At 44.8% G+C, this 19,583-nt stretch overlaps 1 protein-coding gene across 5 annotated transcripts in view; it reads right to left on the bottom strand.

Annotated features, from left to right (window-relative positions):
* Positions 1-572: 572 nt before the first annotated feature.
* Positions 573-19,583, bottom strand: part of trps1 (trichorhinophalangeal syndrome I) — a 189,289-nt gene continuing 170,278 nt past the window's right edge. For all 5 annotated transcript variants that reach the window (XM_083766855.1, XM_083766856.1, XM_083766854.1 and 2 more), the window contains 2 exons: positions 17,772-17,894; positions 573-4,721 (listed from right to left, as the gene is read on the bottom strand). In XM_083766855.1, the coding sequence (XP_083622981.1) occupies positions 3,003-4,721; positions 17,772-17,894 (1,842 nt within the window). In that variant the 3' untranslated portion in view covers positions 573-3,002. The remainder of the gene's footprint in view (positions 4,722-17,771; positions 17,895-19,583) is intronic.

Here is a 19,583-nt window from a genome sequence, read left to right as displayed (position 1 = left end):
TCAATTTGTCCATGTTATGCTCTGGGAGAAAGGCTGTACATACATTCTCTCTGCCGTTTGGTTGCCTTTGTCTGAATAAGTGGATGTAATAATAAAGAATTTGAGTCCCAGTTGGTTGGCTCAAGAGGAGAACCCAGAAGCCTGATAAATCCGTTTACACGTTTCCTGCACTTGTAAGTATGTGCTACAGTAGCGACTCTCATCCCAGCTGCACCACATTGGATGTATAGGCTTTTTCCTGTATTTAGGTTATCCGGCTGTTGCCAGCAACATGGATCATACAAAGTCCACTGTTCTTTAAGAGATTGATTTATGAAACGTTATTAACACCATATATATATGTTTTGCTAGTGTATAGGAGAAGCGTGAAGCCAGAGGTCTCGTCCGTAACTCAAGAGATACTAAAGTAATGTGATAAAATACTTTCTTCAAAGTACTACATTATATTAAAAAATATAAATAGCTCGCTGGGTGAGTAATCATTGACTTGGCCACTGATTCTGTTTTTTTTTAGTTATTAGTTATATTAATTAATAACACAGCTGGTGTTATTCCAAAGACCCATAAAGCGCTGCTTGAACATAAATCCGGTAGCGAAGCTGGAGTATTGTTGAAGCCGTAATAATCAGCATAACTAATGACTCTGATTTGTGTATGAACAACAATATGGCATCCCATAATAAGGTTTGTCAAACCTTTGTAAGATACATGACCAACTTGCACCCTTAATTTCAAACAGGCAGATACACTGGGTAAAAACCTTACCAGGCACTGGGAGGAATACATACGATTCATTCATATCCTTTGGAAAAGCATAGAAAAATATCCTTCCTTCTTATTATTCCCCTCCCTCTCTCTTACTTTCCTTCAGATGGATTTATCTATCTTTTCACGCAAAAAACAATCCCTTGGTGTTTTTGTTTCCTAGCAACTAAGGCAGCACTAAGGCTGGAGAGGTGATTTGGTCTCCATGAAAGAAGAAATTTAACAAGATGGCCGTCAGACAGCTGCATACGGGAGAGGGAGACTTTTTTTTTTTCTTTTTTTTAATGGCACACACTACGTACATGGCATAGCTCTATGCTTTTCCTAGTGACAAAACAATTACAACCGTTTCTGTAAAATCTAATCCCAAGTGAGAAAACAGTGAAAGCATTGTAAAGGAATTGCAAACGTAGTTTGGACATGATACTTCTGATACTCGCCAATATAATGTCAATGAAGTCGTTTCAGCAAGAACATTTTTGTATGACGTTACTGGCTGTTACACAGCAAAAGCTTTCCCAAATCAGTGTAACACAAGGTAAGCTGGACAAAACACTACAGGCCTGTGTAGCCTTAATGCAAGGCTGTTTAGATTCTGTCGACACAAGAAGAATTCAACTCCATACGTTTCTAGGTCTCTCTGTAAGACTGCGTGACCAAGTGATGTTAAGAACACAGAAGATACAGGAGAACATCTTGTAACATGCTAAGACCATGTGATGAAACACAAATAAGAATACAAAACATATGTAACAACATGCTATGACCATGTGGGACCTATCAACATGTGGAAAACATGTTTAGAACACGTGTCATGTGATGTGGAGACCAGTGGGTTGGTGTGAGACACGCATGACCCCTGAGGACTTAAGAACCAATCGCGTGCTTTCGTTCGATCTTAAAGGGGCAGACGTTTCCTTTGAGCCAACACACACACACACACACACACACACACACATACCCACACATACTTAAACACACATACGCACTTATACAAGTACACACACACACACACACACACACACACACACACACACACAACCCCCATCTCTTGCTGTACCATCTCTTTTGGACTGCTGTCGTCAAGTCTCCAAAACAATAAACAAAACAAACAAAAACCAGTTACAAAAAATTTGCAAACTAAACAGAATAAAAACAAATATAACGTAAAGACTAGTTATTATAGTACCTTTTTCTTCAAAAGCATTATTTGCCTTTACAAAATAACATAGTAAAACGTAGCAAATTGCATGTTTTGTAATATAACATTATAATTATTTTATTATTATTATTATTAATATAAATGTTAAGCAGGTTAATAATTGGTTTGTTCTAGTAGGCAGGCAGCCAGGCACATAGCTAGTATCATGGCACAGAGGAAGGTAAAAAATAATGTCACTTAGTTTTGATCCGAACGGACAATGCGGAACACTTCGGAATACAACAGCTGTTTGGCTGGTTCAAACCAGTTCTGAGCAGTACAAACGAGTTCTGATCGATTCAAACCAGTTAAAAAAATCCCTCCTACAGGAAGAGTCTGTTCTGGGAAGCAACAAGATGAGAAGGAATGATCCTTTTGTATCATGGCAAAGCTGGTCGGACTTCACGTTTTGGTAGGAATCCATCTAGAAGAAAACACACCCCCAACACAGTCCAGAACAGAACCGGTTCAACATTGAGGTCCAGTTGCATGATAACTGATAAGATAACCCAATCAAGATGAATGCAATTGACTAGTTGGAACCTGTCGAGCATGGTATCAACAGCTCAGCTCGGTTCTTTACAGTACAACAAGGGAAAGCATCTCCTTCTAGTTCTTTTCTTTTTGCTAAATGGCAGCTGTGCAAGTTTTGAGCCCAGTCTCAGACCATAGATGTGGATAGATACCAGACCAGTCCAAGCCAGAGCCACACGCTCAGGGTTTGGAAAGTACAGAGAGGCTCCTTTCTTTCCTAACTAAGACTTCTGCTCGTGTAATTGCTGAATTAACAATCCAGTGGCCATAACTCAACATGGGATTCAGGCCATCTCCCTCAAGATGTCATTGCAGCTGAAGCTCAAGCTGAATTCTGGGGAGAAAAAAAAACATTTAACTGCACAACACCCGAGTGCTTCCATCGTACGGGCATGGTCGATACAGTGACCGGAAAGGGGACCTTCATGACGTGAGCCAACCTTTATGAAGAGTTGGCACAGAAAACAAGCTTATACACATCACCCCAGACTACTCTGTTAACTTAATTTTCTACTACGTTCTCATCTAAGTTTTTAGATGCATCGACGGCCTTGACCTCGGCTTCCTTTGTGAGGTCATCGCCGTCCTCCGTGTCCATCTCGCCTCCTACTTCCTGGCTGGTGATGTCATGGACCTCTGTGCTCCCTGGTCCGCTCTCCTCTCCCCTTCCTGCTCCTGTGACATCACCACCACCATCATCATCATCGCCGGCATCCTCACCAGCATCCTCGCCATCACCACCGCTGACTCCTCCTCTCTCAGCGCAGTCCGTCCCCATAACACCGTCGTCGTCCTTCTCTATGACCTCATTGCGAGCTTCCCCGCCGTTTTCCTCCGCCGCGGCCGTCACATTCGGATTCTCGCTCTCCGCTGCCGGCGGCTCACTCTGATCGTCCCCCTGAACGTCTTGCGGTGGCAGCGGCGGCGTGCCCTGCGCCGCTGCCGGTGAATCGGCGTACCTGTGCAAGCCCCTCTGTATGTGCGTGGTGAAGTCGTAGCGGTCGGCGCACGCGTGAAGGCAGAAGCCGCACTGGTACGGCCCGCCGTCGCCGTGGCAACTCATGTGCAGCGCGTACATGACCTCGTCCAGGAAGTAGATGCCGCAGTGGACGCAGCGGTTGGACAGGTCGTCCTGCGTTGACGCCTCGGAGGTGGCGGCGGGCGGGCTCTTCAGTGTCGACACTTCATCCTTCTCCTCCTTCCCCACCTCCTCCCGCCGCTCTCCACCTTCATCCATCCTCTCTTCCTCCTCCTCCTCTTCCTCCTCCTCCTGCTTCTCCTCCTCGCGTTTCCGCGTGTCCCTCTTCCTCTCCGCGGCTCGCGGCGACGCCTCCCGTCTCCTCTCGGTGCCGTTGGCCGTGGCGTGAGAGTCTCGCTGCCTCATGGCGAGATCCAAGGGAGCGTCGTTTTCCAGCGGCGACGAGGACGAGGAGGGGGTCTGGGGATGGAGAGGAGGAGGGGGGTAGTGAGGCGGAGCCGGGGGAGGAGGGAGGGGGGAGTACGGCGAGGCGCAGTAAGGCACCGTGTAGCTCTGCTGGTGGTGCTGCATCGGCGCCACCATGGCGCCCAGATAGTGAGTGTTGCCTCCGAGGCCGCCGGGGTTGCCGAGGCTGCCGAGGCTGCCGATGCCCCCGGTGACCCCGGTGGCGGCCGCCATCTTGTACTTGGTCCAGAATCGGAGCCAATCGGATTCAGAGGACAGGTCGGGCGACAGGGTCAAGGGGAGGGGCAAGGAGAAAAGGGGATACTGGTATTTCTCGATGGGCGAGCCGGGCGGCGAGTAGCTGGACGGCTTGGACGGACGCATGTACTTTTCGATTGGACTCCCTCGCTCTGACCCCGCCCCTCCTTTCCCTCCCTCGCCCTTTGAGGTTAGCCCCGCCTCCACGAGCCCCCCGTTGCCCTCAGTCACCAACGAGGAAGGGGGGTGGGTGGGCAGGAGGAGGGGAGGCATGCGGCGGTGGATCTCCAACGTCTGATTGGCCAAGAAGGCCTGGGTGGACCGTGGCGAGCGGGAGCGGGGGGAGGGCTGCTGGTTTTTGATCGGTGGACCGCCTCGCTCCGGCTCCTCCCCGTTCAGGCGCTCCTCGCTGGCGATTCGCTGCTGCTTGGAGGCGGGGCTCTCGGCGGACAGCGAATCGGGATTAAGGCGTTTTCTGGTTCTGCGTCGGATGATTTGCTCCCCGTTGTTCTGCTTTATGATGTTCAGAGGTCTGGGAGTCTACAGGGAGAAAAACAAGATGGAGGCAGAGGAGGGAAGAGACACATTAATATTACATTTAAACTGTCGGCACCCTGGGCGTGTTCCTGTGGGTCTGGAAGTGGAACGAACGGTTCTCGCGTTACATCATTACAGAGCCGCGCACGCACGCACGCACGCACGCACGCACGCACGCACGCACGCACGCACGCACGCACACACACACACACACACACACACACACACACACACACACACACACACACACACACACACACACACACACACACACACACACACACACACACACACACACACACACACACACACACACACACACACACACACACACACACACACACACACACACACACCTAAATGCTAGTTCAAAACGTACATGAAAAGATTTATCTTCTGGGAGAAACGGGATGCTTAGTAGTTTCAGTTGGTAGTGTGTAAAGGTTGCAGACGCGGGCTGGTGACTGTAAGGTCACTGATTTGAAGTCCCAGGAACAATCCAAAGCAGGGGAAGGGGAATAATTAATGCTGCTCTCTTGTCTCACAATGAACAAAATGTCAAAACACCCTTCAGCCCTTCAGCAAGGCACTTAATCCCCCAACCGTTAGAGCTGCTCAGCGCTCCTGGAGAAGGAGACTGTAATCGCACTGGGCAGCTTCCAGGTGTTCATGTGTCTAACTATAGGACTGTTGAAAAGAGCAGCCATGCTAAGAAAATAAAAGGGCAGGTAATTTTACCTACAATTTCTGTAATAATTTAAGATGTAGCTACATATCTATTCATATCCCTGACATTATAAACTAAAAACAAGTTCGACCTACTGCTTATGAAACGGAGGGCTGCAGTTCAGGGAGGAGATGTTACACCTGACGCCGGTGGCGTCTAATCATTCTGGGTTCTGTTTAATTAATACATTCCCCGCCAGCATTATTTAATTTATTGTCATTATATTGACAGGATTTCCCCCCGTTCAACCTTTATTTTGAAGAGCCAGAAATCTGGGATGTATCCTAGTGTGTGTGTGTGTGTTGTCGCATCCACTTCCCGTCTACCGATCAGTGCAAATAAAACATGATCGGGAGGATCACAGCGTCGGCTATTGGCCATGGAATAAACCTTGCTTTGACCAGAAATGCCATCTGGGACAAGTTTGAGAGTTTGAGATTGAAAGAAACAGATAGAATGGATGCACGCGGCGATCAAGATGGCGTGCTCCAGTGTTATTAACAACACCAGCTAGCAACCCAATGCTGATGTGAGTAGCATCTCGACTCGATCGAAAGCACTACTGGGCCAGATTGATCCAATTCACGTAGATTTATGTGAAAGGCGGGTAAACAGCCTCCCGAGCACTCAACTGGTTGACAAGGATATAACTAAATTGATAGTTCATCTCTAAATGCATAACTTTAATTAATATTCTTTGTAGTAATCTAAACCTCGAACTCGCTCTTGTCTAGGTGTCTTTCCTCCTCATCTCCTTGGGTTTAGAGACCCATCACGTCGCCCAGAGTTTCCAGACTTTCCAGACTTAAAGCAACCTTCAAAAAACAGCACTGTAAAAATCTTTTCTCTTGAAGGTTTTGCTCTTCAAGCTGCCATCATTTCCTGACATGTTGTTCTACCCGTGGGGTTCACATGAGTCTAATGGCGCGCCATTGAAGGCTGCTTTCTGAACGTGGCACAGCGGTAGAAACTCAACACCATGTTAGCCTTCCCCAGGACTGTCTCAGTCTTTGTAGCACACGGTATCAAACTCGGTACAGGAAGCTGTCAACTTCCTTACAGGAGAAAGTACAGAAGTATGTGGGGTTGGGAAAAAACAGCCCTAGCATTGCATAGCATTTGTTGTTGTTGCTGCAAGTCAGACTTCAATGAGCTTAAGTTATGAGTCATCATCGCTGTCAGGCAGGTCCCATCCATATTTCATCTTCTTATGTTTTTGTTTTTCATAACTTAATGCTTTTGGTCATTGTATACACCTGTGTATGCATGTATATATAAATATATATATATATACACACACACACACACACATACATACACAGAGGTGGACAGTAACTGAGTAAATGTACTTAAATACTGTACTTAAGTACTGATTCTGAGGATTTGTACTTTACCTGAGTATTAGATTTTTTTAATACTTATTACTCTTACTCGAGTACATTTCCAAGACAATGGAAGAAAGAAGAATTATTTTACTTTTACTCCAGTAAACTTCTAGAAAGGCTGTAGATTACTGAGTATAGGTTGACTGTTTTGTCTGGCATTCAGACATGATGTCATGTGGTAGCCAAGTCTGAAGGCCCACTTTTATACTGAAAAACATCCCTCCATGTGCAGAAAATGAATGGAGCAGCCCTGGGAGTGGCTTTGTGAGAATAGTATTGGAGGCAGACTAGCATGGTGAAGTGTTTTCGTAAGGCATTTTTTCTTCCCTTTCCGCCCCTAAGCATCCGGCTTAATCATAAGAGCACAAGGTCTTATGATGTGCTTCATTACAATCAATAATGGAGTGTTCGACCTTCATTCAGCCCATAACAATGTAGAACGGATGACTCATACTGTGTACAACCATAGTGGGTGGAGAGGGAAAGTTGGGAGACAAAACTAGATGGATGTAGAAGGTCTTTGGTGTAATCTGTAATGGACAGCAGCCACGCAAAACTCAGAAATATCTACAAAACAGCCAAAGTATCGGTACGTGAAAGCTGCATTATTGCGAAAGTAAAGAGAAGTAGACAACATGTCTGGCTGTTCTGTTTCTTTTCTTTGTACCATGAAAATATCTTTAATACTTGACTGAGCTACTTTTACTCAAGTACTGGGGTCGAGTACTCTGTCCACCTATACCTATACCTATATATATATATATATGTATATATATATATATATACATACAAACACATATTTTTTTAACCAATGACAGATATTAACAAGAGCTTGTGATTAAAATATAAGGCTACAAGGTACAAAGGTATAACAGGTATGACTAAATAATTACTAACATTTCCATTCCATAGTAATGGTTTTATAGACCTGACAGTGACAATAGTACTAATAGCGACAATGACGCCCCTAATCCCTTAAACAGAACACATTACGTGTTTTTTTAAGGGATTAAGGGCAAGCATGACTCAGTCCTTGTGGGTCTATTAGTCATTTTGTCTCAGTTTTGGTATTAGTCTCCTAAAATACACTTTGACCGTTAATAGTTTAAGAGCAGTGACTCATAACGCATCAAGTGAAAAGGCATTGTGGACACAATGCCATATTCTCTAACCACGTCAATACCACTTCCAATTCTCAACCTTTAAGTGACTTCAAGGCTGCGCATTACGTATACATGACTAAAAGCCTCCTCTGCACGCCACGGGATGAACCGAGAAACTCTTGAGAAACACATCGAGGAGTGATTTGTTCTACAGTAGACACACTGTACAATGCATGCTCTCCGTTGGTTAGAGGTTACACAAACACAGATCAATGTACGTTCAAGTGCCAGTACTGTAGGTCAACATGCTTTTACAGCATGTTGAGTGTCCTTGTACCATTCTGTTTCCGGCTCTCTGAAGCATAAAGTACTTAAATAACTAACGTACAGTACCCCTGTAGAGTGAGTGTGTGTGTGTGTGTGTGTGTGTGTGTGTGAGAGAGCGAGCAAGCGTGTGCGTGCGTGCCCGACAGCCATGGCTGCAATACGTGTGCACACAATACGTGTGCACACGTGTGCGTGCGCGCCATGTGTGCACACACGCGTCGGTGTGATATAATGCATTTGACGTGCAGCCCTTCAAATGGAAACCAATCAGCTGAGAGACAAACAGAGAAAAGAGACTAAGGAACAGAGAAAAGGAATAGGTTGAGAGGAAGCTGCAGAGCAAGGGGGGATTGGGGGGGAGACGAGACGAGCAGAGAAATGGATAATGAAAGGAGGAAGAGAGGAATAATACATTAGAGAGAGGAAACAAAGATGGCTTCAGAGAGACCCAAAGAAAGAAGAATGAAACAAGAGATATATAAACCCATCCCCGCTGGGCCACAGTCCAATGATTTATGCTGTGTGTGTGTGTGTGTGTGTGTGTGTGTGTGTGTGTGTGTGTGTGTGTGTGTCTGGTTAGATGTGTATAGCCATACAAATGTATTTGTGAACATCTACATGTCCATCTCTGTGTGTGGGCAGGTGCGCGTGCGTGCGTGTGTGCATGCGGGCGTGCACACTGTCCGTCTCAGTATAGGTTGTATCAATCATTGGACAATAGCCACCTTTACCTCTCGCGGCAAAGATGAATAGCATTAGCCTTAAGAAAATAAACACTAGGGAGGGGATTACACAGAGAGAGAGAGGCTGGGATAGGAGGAATGTCAGGAGGTGTAGCGGGGGAAACAAGGTGACTAACCAAGGAAAAAAGAAGCCATGAGATGTGTAGAGGAAGGAAGGAAACTAGTGATGTACGACGGAGGAGAGAAGACGAGAACGAGTATGATGGACCCCCGCGGAGCACCCCAAATATGTCGGTATCACTCTGTCTGCCCACAGCATGACTGTGCGTGCGTGCGTGCGTGTAGTCTTGTTTTGTTTCTTTTCCCATTTAATCTAAAAAGACAAGAAAAACTTGACTGTCATAATTTATAGCAGCTTGCAAGCTAAACAAATCACGACAATCTCATTTTGGGGGATTTAGGGCAGAAAGTAGGGTTTAATGTGCATTCTGTTATGCTCTATTAGGGTCTTATTCACAGCCTGGTCTCCTTTAGTTTTCGACGTGGACTGGAATGACCAGCTATTGCTTTGCCTGCAAGGATTTCAGGCTACGCTACGCTTGCTGCTCATAGTTCTGAGACACTGTGGGTGGGATAGCTACACACCAGACCTGGCCCAGATGGTGACAAGTGAAATGTTTAGATCGATTCTAAAGAGATTGGCAGCCAGTGTACGGATGCCAGAACAGAGAGACATGCAGGAATAGACATGTTTACTCAAGTATTGTGCTCTTTCTCTTCGTCTTCGAGACCTGTCACTAGCTCGCCCTCACTCACATTCATCTCCTATCAATGTATAATATACACTACATTGCTTATATACACAATATGTATTGATTATATAACAGAAACAAGGATTCATGACACAGAAACTCAATACTTGGTTGGCGCTCCAACAGATACTGCATCAATGTAGTGTGGCATGGATGAGGCGATTAGCCATGTGGTACTGCTGAGTGGAAATGGAAGCAGGTCGCTTTGATAGCAACCTTCAGCTGTCTTTATTTGTTGGCTGTTGTGTCTCTCATCTTCCTCTTGGCGATACCCAACATACAGTATTCTCTAAGGGGTTCAGGACAGGCTGGCCAATGGAGCACAATACCACCACCATGGCACTGCATGGTTACGTCTGCTGACAAGCTTCATGGAGAGGCTGATTTCCTTTTCCAGCAGGACTTGGCAACCTGCCCACAGTGCCAAAACTACCAGTAACTGGTTTGCTGCCCATCTGAACCGTCACCCTATAGCCACAGGCTGAACAGCACATAGCTATTTTTACATGACACCATTGTTGCTTACATGTTTAATCCAACTATCCGACATTTAGTCGATTATAAAATGTTTTTGGGCACAAAATTAATTTATATATCTGTGCTGTGTTGTGCTGTGCTGTGCTGTACAAGCTCTACTCCCAGGCCTCTGTGTGAGACGCTGCGCAACAGTACCATCCACTGGTATTGGCGAGGTGTTTCAGCTTACGTACACATACACACATAGCTATGCAATGGAGTGGCTGTACCACTCAAAACAAAAAAGAAAAACATACATTAAGTAACATGCTTGACGATGAATGGAAAACGTCAGTTGAAGCCGTTGGTCTGTTACAGGACAGTAGAGACTAGAGAGACAGGAGACTAAGGACAGGAAGGACAAGCGACACAGAACTCCAGCTGGAATGGAGCCAAAGTGATTACTTGATCACCTGCCCCGGCGCGCCACAATCCATCTCCCCTTGCCGATCAATCCGTCTGCTGTACAGAAAATATAATTAAAAGTATGTTCCCACTGTTAAGTTGGCTTAGTCGCAGCGCGGTAATAAACTGTGCGCTGGGATACAGAGTGAGTCGGCAGCCTGCATCTGGCAGCTCTCTGGCTAACAGGAGCATATACTCCACGGTCATATGGATCCATTTGTATGTACTGTATGCATTCTAGTACAGCATGATGAACATGCATGCATGCATCCCATGGTTGATAAGACAGACAAATCCAAGACAAGATCTCCAGCACGATTTTGACACGCTGACTATATTTGAGGGACACGACACGGGTCCCTCAACTAGACTGATCACACAGCTTGTGTCTATAATATAGTTCAAGACCCTGCATGGCACCAGAGCCTCAGTTTATGCACATAATGGGCTCTCATTTCATTACACTGTCAACTCCTCAACTGACAAAAGAACTATTGCAGTAACGAGTCTGGAGGCGACGGAGAGACGCACACACCTCAACCAGTTTGGCTTGAGAGCTTTATTTGTATGCGAACAGTAAAACTGTGGGTGTGCACTGTGCACACAGGTTGTGCTCCAAGCCGGGTATTTCAAGGAGCTCTCATTTGGGCTGTGTGAGATACTGTATGTAAGGCACGCCTGAGCGAGGTGAGTGAGCGCTGTGCCGAACAGCCTCACGAGTGCACGGCTCTCCTTTAAGGGAGAATTACAGACTAGACGGTTTCTTACAGAATTCTGATAATATATGTATGAACTACTGTTAGTGCCGGATAGTGTGCTATGAATTTAACCCATTCAGTACAGCAACCCCTTTGAGTTTTTAGCAGATTTAGCAAATCTTTGAATATATATTGTTTCAGAGAACGTTTTTAACTCAAATCTTTGCTTCTGGGGGGTCCCTGGAACTACATATTTTCAGATGGGGGTCGGCGGCCAAGACATTTTTGGGGGTCCTTGACATGAAAATGTTTGAGAAAATGGAGAACATGGGTTTTTCAAGAAAACGGTCAGGATTTAATGGTCTAAATGGGTTAAGCAGGTAGGAAGCATTTTCAGCATCATCTACTACAGATGTAAAAACAAAAACAAAAAAAGTCGAGCAATCTAAATAAGTGATTAAGCGATCCACCCGCGGTGTGTGGTTAGAGCGTAGGAGCACTCTGCGTAGATTTTCTTTTTCCCACTTATTCCAATGGATACATTATGGTCAATTTAGGGTAAGAAAACAACTAGTCCAGAATTCTCCTTTAAGCCCTGCATGTGTACAGTGCAGTGCAGCCGATGCAGTATACCTCTCATGCTGCTCCGACTCAGCGGCTTATCCCCCACTCCGTTCTTCTCCACCTCCACCATGCACAGGACCCTGAGATACCCAGATAAGGCCTGAACGGAGGGGGTAAGCCACCGGTTTTCCTGCCAAGAACCGTGTCCCTGATTTAGGAATGAGTAATGAGCATTAAGTGAGGGCCAATTATATGAAGATAGGTTGAAAATAGGTTAAGTGGGTTCTCTAAGTGTTCTCTTCTCTTTTTTCTTTTTACAAATTGGAACCCTTTCTAAAGGAACAAAAGCATGGCCACATCCTCGGAGGATGCTGTTTTTTGGCCAGGTACTGCTTGGCAGGGACACTGAGCCTCTTGTCATGGTATTGTTATTGTTGCCACTATAGCAACGGCTTTTCATCAGGCGAAATGCATGGCTCATTCAGGGAAAGGTTAACCCATTTAGGCCCGACGTCGAAATAAAACAATTGTGCCGCATTTTTATGATTTTTCAAAAAATAGCAGACTCGGTGGCGCGCTATGAGCTTGTAGATCTGCTATTTTTCAATAGCTAAAGTATAACATAATGCTTAGTTAAAACACCAAAAGGGGCTTCCGTCCAGAATGGGTTAATTTGGCTCTGCTTTGACTTCAACATGTGCTGTAATCCCTCCTGAGTGCTGATTGCCAAGGTGCTCAAAAACCTGCGATCAACATTGCTTTCCCTTCAGTTATATATAACTTTTACTTTTTCCTTCTACTTCTGAGCTTTTAGTGGACAGTGAGAGTGGAGATAGACAGGAAACTTGGACAGAGAACAGGGGGAGAGACATACAGCAAAATGGTCGGTCTGGGTGACCGGGAATCAACCCCGGGCCCACCATCAGGCATATTTTTAACCCTCACATGGTATATATATATAATTGTCTCTGTCGGGTGGAAACCTCATTCAAAAATAGCAAAAGTAGGAGATCTATACAAGTCTATACAAACTCAAATTGTGTCGCTTAGCGTGGCATTCCGAGCTTGCACATCAGCTACTTTTGATGCTGTTGTGTGTAACGCGTCGCTGAAGTATAATCAAGTAGGACATTAATTTACTCTGTGTGTGTGTGTGCGTGTATGCCAGTCTGTCCTGCAAATTATATCGCTCTGATACGATCTAGTCTCACATGTCTCAAAGCTTATGAATTTACATAATGTATACTGTGTGAAAAATATAGGGATTAAGTATAGTTAATGGTCATGGACACGTTAAATCCTCCTATGGGTGATATTGTTCAGATAAAGGGTCTGCCATGTGGCGTACTGTAGAGGAACAGTTCATGTGTCTGACTGCACAACACGTCGTCACCCCTCCCCCCTGTCACTCTGACAAACCTGACAGAGGAAGGGGGTAAAAGAAAAAGGCTTTTAAAAAGTTTTCAGGTCAGAAAAGTTTAGAGAAATCCGACTTGATTTTCCTCAACGGGTATAGCCTATTTTCTGAGATTTTCCGACAATGGATGTGGATGGTTTTGGCTGTGTTTGACATGGCATCCATGTCGGATCATCGGATGCCATGTCAAACACAGCCAAAACATCGATTGCAGTGATAACCTAAAATCTATGGTTAGACAATAGACATGCAACGGGGTGTATTGATTTAATAGCTACCATTTCTGTACCCCCCCCCCCCCCCCCCCCCCACACACACACACACACATCCCCCCTCGTACCCCTGCAGGTCGACACAACATGGGATGATTGACACTATATGGAAGTTATGGAAATGATGTGTCTGCCGAGTTGTCCTCCTAACAGCGCCTCTACACACACACACACACACACACACACACACACACACACACACACACAGGTAGATGTAATGCGTTTGAGTGCAGGGTTACCGCTGGTACACATAATACTATCCCCACACGCATCCCTCTCTCTGTATACGCACTTTCCATCCGCTGTTGATTTATTTCTTCAACTAAAACTATGACGACATTTTTTTCCTATACTTTTTTTCCACAGACGAAAACTAAATTAAAACTAAATTCAAAACGGAAAACCACCCATTTTCAACATTTATATACCTTAGAGTTGTTGTGTGTAAGTAATAAAAAGTCCCCCCCATTGTGTGGAGCCTAGAACTGAAGGTCTAGAACCTGGCGTCATGTGATCACCAAGATGCACTTTGCAAGCCAAAGAGTACACAATTAAATGCCGTATTGATGTAGTGATCAAAATAACAATTCTTCAACTATCTCTAATTGTGTAGACCTCTTGTAAATTATTTTTTTAACAATAATGTAACACTTGACGGTCCATTTGGTTTCATTTTACGATCTCAAGAGTTTAAAGATCTAATAATGTGGTTACCAACTCTCCATCAATTAGCCATGGGGACCACCTGGAACCCCCTCAAGGCCCACTGGTGGTCCCCGGACCACTGGTTGAGAACCACTGCTGTACTAGGTCGTTTCTCTGACTCTCAACATATACATACAGTATGTCCTCACCCCCCAAACTCTGCCCCATACCTCCTCTCACTTTTTATTCATCTCTCTCTCTCTCTCTCCCTCTCCCTCTCTCCCTCCCTCTCCCTCTCTCTTTACCTCTCTCTCTCTCTCTCTCTCTCGCTCGCTCTCCATGACTCTCAGTGTTTTACTAGCTGCTATCCTCTCTAATAATGTGTGTAGAGCATATAAAACTTTTATTATGGGATATAAAATATGGTTTGTCGTGAAGATTGCCAAGACCTGCAGGGAGGAGGGGGCGCTCGAGCACTGATTGGAGCAGCAGAGGAGATGAACGGGTTGAACCGAGGACGCGCACAGGGGCAGGAAGAAGACGTGGGGATTTAGCCTTTCATCTGCTTAAAAGGTCTTTAACCCATTTAGACCTGAGAGCACATTCTACTAATGTCTTTTAAATCACGAGAGTTTTCTATAAAAACCTGTGTTTCTATATTAGTGGTGCTCAAACTATTTCATGTCAAGGATCCCCAGAATTATATGTAATTGGCCCATGGAGCGTTGACCACAATCTCAAAATATGTTGTGCCAGCGACACCCCCCAGAAGCACATATTTGAGTTCAAAACGTTATATATATAAAATAATTATAAAAGAATATATATTCAAAGATTTGCGACACATTTTCACAAGCTCGTAGCGCGGCACCAAGAGCTTGTAGATCTGCTATTTTTCAATAGCTAAAGTATATTAAAAAAAAAGGTTCCCGTCCAGAATGGGTTAATATGAAGCACCAATCCAGTGGAATATAGTAGTGGGATACTCCCAGTGGCTGCGCAAGTAATCCTTCTGCTGGCTTTGTTTACGAAATGATTCATTGGATTGGAACTCGGAGATTCATCCTCTGAGCTTGTGAGAGCAGCAGTTTGAGAAGTGTTATGATGAGGCAAAATAAGGAGTCTCAAAGTCTCAAAGACTAAGCACCTGTCCGCTCGTACTGGCAACGGGCTCCCTTGTAACAATTTTAGGATTTATTCTAACCACTTGAACCTCCAAGTGTGTGTGTGTGTGTGTGTGTGTGTGTGTGTGTGTGTGTGTGTGTGTGTGTGTGGTGGGGGCTAAATATTCAGCGAATATATGTTATATCTACAAGCTCAGGAGAGATCTTTTATCTGCTTCAATCCAATGCTGTTCCAGTTTGAACTTTGAATTTCGTCTGCACATTTTCTTGGTTTCATCACCTCCAATTCCACTTGTTTATCCTGCATGTATTCCGTAAGAGTTCTCTCTCTTGACTGGATAAAAATCCCCACCAGTTATATTAAGTCATATTTGGTAGTATTGTGGACTCTGTTGCATCATTTTCTTTTTTTGCTAAAATGTTGTCCTGCATATAACCAAAGTCATTAAGCGAACATAAAGTTTTGGAGCGCAAGCTAAAGAGTGCCCAACACTTAGCGAGTAAATTCCTAACTGGGTCTTAAACTCATGTCTAATTCATGTAGTTGAACAACATTCAGGGTTTCTGCACATTTTCCCCAGGCTTAAGACCTATAAGAGGATTCTCTCCATCACATTTAGTAGCATCATGTTGTCGTCATTTAGTCACCCTAGTCAAAACACACACACACGCACACACACACACACACACGCGCGCACACGGACACACAGACAGTCACGCACACCGTCGCATGCACACACGCACACACAGTTACCTTCACAAAATAATCCAGCTACTTAACTCGAGTGTGGATCATTTGATTTGTACGTTTATCCATCACAGATGTGTAAATACACACACATGGTTGCAAACAATCTTTTGGGAAGAATAAATAAATAAATAAAGCAAATAAATAAATAAAGCCATAGATTCTAGCTAGGTCAAGTTAGTACTGTCATTTATATACCGAGTGCTGCCCCCTAGTGGCCAAGATAGGAACAGGTGCATGCATGCAGACCAAGGAAGCTCTTAGAAGGAAGTGAAGTGGTCACGTGACTGGGCTGCGCCATGACACTTTCATGGACACTTTCATGGGAGCCAAACTCACACCGGTAGTGCAATGGCAGTGAATGGAGCCGGCTGGACCAGCTCATATAACAAACATTATACATGAACGATTGTGAGCTTTGTCATATAATTGGTTCAGGAATATGAAAGAAGACATAAGTGATATCACACGTTTTTTCCGAGTGGTTGTTTTTCAACTTAATAACTATTTATTTTTATTGAGGTATTTATAGAAGAGCACATAGTAAGTTTTCTGCCTGGGCTGCTCTCTGCTCTTTGAAAAGATAAATCACATTAAGTAGTATGCACATAAAAAAATAAGACAGCCTAAAATAACGTGTTATATATATTATTTTATTTTCCAGAGCGATCACTTTACAAAAGGTCTCAGTCATTCATAAATAATGTTTGTTCATGAGCTGGTCACTGAGCTCTCATTGGCTTCAGTGCATTCTGCCGAACTTCCGGGTGTAGTTTGGCTCCCGTGAAAGTGTCCATGAAAGTGTCATGGCGCAGCCCAGTCACGTGACCACTTCACTTCCTTCTAAGAGCTTCCTTGATGCAGACCAGGATGTCTTCTACAGAATTGGGTCTCAAAGTGGGGTCCGGGGACCACCCAGGGGTCCTTGGGAGGGTTCTAGGGGGTCCCCAGCTGATGGAGTTAATATGCATCACACACATTTCAATGTTGCCATGTTGGCTATTCAAAAATAGCAAATCTAATCTTTGTGCTGGTGGGGTGCGAGCTTGTACATCTGCTATGTTAGATTTTCTTTTTTTTTTAATATATATTTTAACACAAATCTCCTCTTCTGGGGGGTCCCTGGCACAAAACATTTTCAGATCAGGGTTCCGCGGCCTAATACATATCCATGTGGGGGTCCTTGGCATGACAAAGTTTGAGAACTCTAATTGGCATAGAGAATACAGTATGGCCTGTCATGTGGTGATGAGTGTATCTATAAGCTGTATCTCACGTCTCGCCAATCTTTAATTCAGATCATCATCATTTGGTGGGATTACATTTTAGAGCGATATTGTCAAAGGATCAAGATGACAAGAAAGATTGACTTTTGTTGCATGAAATCACTTTTCTCTTCCATGCATGTGTGCGTGCGTGTGTGTGTGTGTCCCTGTGCGTCTGTGTGTGTGTGTGTGTGTGTGTGTGTGTGTGTGTGTGTGTGTGCACATGTGCGTGCGCGTGTGTCCGTGTAATTAATGTGCATGCATCTATGCCAGTGGCTGGACAGCGGAGCACAGTCGGTGGTGTTGTTTGTCATCCTGGGTTCTGGTGGGTTCTGGTGTTGTTTGTCATCCTGGGTTCTTACCGAGTGTAGTTTTTGGTAGAGACCACAGGCATTGCAGACGTAGCCGCCATTAGCATTCTTCCTCCAGAGAGAAGTCTTGGTGGTCAGACAGTTGGCACAGAACACCCCACTGCCTCTACGGCGCTGCAGAGAGAAAGAGAGACAGAGAGAGGAAATGTTGATTATTCTTGTTTCTTGCTTCTTGTAAATGTTCATCTCAATGAAGTGTGTGCATGTGCGCGCGCGTGTGTGTGTGTGTGTGTGTGTGTGTGTGTGTGTGTGTGCGCGTGTGTGCGTGCGTGTGTGCGTGCGTGTGTGTGCGTGCGTGGTTGCTATGCAAAACAGAGAGCATCAGTGAGACAGATGCGGAGAGGACGTGCAGGGATGGCAGGAAGATGATGCAACGTGAATGTGATGATGCAACACGATAAAACGTGAAATCCCATCGAGAACAAAGTTGTGTTTTCAACCATTAAAATGAAAACCGCACGCCGATGGAGAAAGAGTTGCTTAAAAACCCAGCAGCACATCACCACCAATCTTCCAATAAAAGGAAAAAAACACAAAGTGGAGCTTTGTGTCAGTTGCATCTGTGAATGACTCGGCGTTGTGTAAGTAACTGATTGTGTTGTGTACGCACGAGAGCCAAGCTCTTGATGAAACCAAACACAGACAGACGATACACACAAACGTGTTGTGGTTTCTGCTGTGATGGCCGACAGCCAGGCTGGAGTTGTTTCTGTCACCTTGCTGTATTATAGCGTTGAGTGTTTGTGTGTTTATGCACTATAGCTGGTGAGTGTTTGTGTTTATGCACTAGCTGGTGAGTGTTTGTGTTTATGCACTAGCTGGTGAGTGTTTGTGTGTTTATGCACTATAGCTGGTGAGTGTTTGTGTGTTTATGCACTATAGCTGGTGAGTGTTTATGTGTTTATGCACTATAGCTGGTGAGTGTTTGTGTTTATGCACTATAGCTGGTGAGTGTTTGTGTTTATGCACTATAGCTGGTGAGTGTTTGTGTTTATGCACTATAGCTGGTGAGTGTTTGTGTGTTTATGCACTATAGCTGGTGAGTGTTTGTGTGTTTATGCACTATAGCTGGTGAGTGTGTTTGTGTTTATGCATTATAGCTGGTGAGTGTGCATGCTGATGCCTCTGCTTTCTGTGCACGTGTCACGTGCGCGGCGGGGTTAGGCGAACAGGCCAATCGCCGTGGCAACGTGCTCCATCACAGTAATGAGCCAATCACAATGTTTCTCCATCTCATTAAGCATGTGGAGGCCCTCTCGCAACCTTCCTGACCCGGACAGGACAGAGTACCTCATCTTTCTCCTCCTTCACCGCGCGCGTCTCTCTCTCTCTCTTTGTCTCTCTGTCTGTCTCTCCCTGTCTCTCTCTCAATTCAATTCAATTCAATTCAATTCAATTCAAATATACTTTATTGGCATGACAAGCATTCTTATATTGCCAAAGCATTACATACAGTGTACGAAACAAAATAATAAATTATACATAATCTGAATCAGAGCAAATAATATAAACAAGACAAGGAAAAACATAAACAAAATTACATTGATCTATTAGTCTCTCTCTCTCTCTCTCTCCCTGTCTCTCTCCCTGTCTCTCTCTCTCTGTGTCTCTCTCTCTCTCTCTCTGTCTCTCTCTCTCTTTCTCCCTGTCTCTCTCTCTCTCCCTGTCTCTCTCTCTCTGCAGTAGGCCGAACAACACCAAAAATGCACTTTGGTATTGTCGTGAACCTAGACAATAGCAAGTCTCCTCTATTGTCTCGGTGCCCCCACAGGCGTCCAAGTCCTATAAGACTGGACTAGACTG

Source organism: Protomyctophum parallelum (assembly GCF_964188405.1).
Source record: "Protomyctophum parallelum genome assembly, chromosome: 1".
NCBI lineage: Eukaryota > Metazoa > Chordata > Actinopteri > Myctophiformes > Myctophidae > Protomyctophum > Protomyctophum parallelum.
This window is presented reverse-complemented; position numbering and strand designations above follow the sequence as displayed.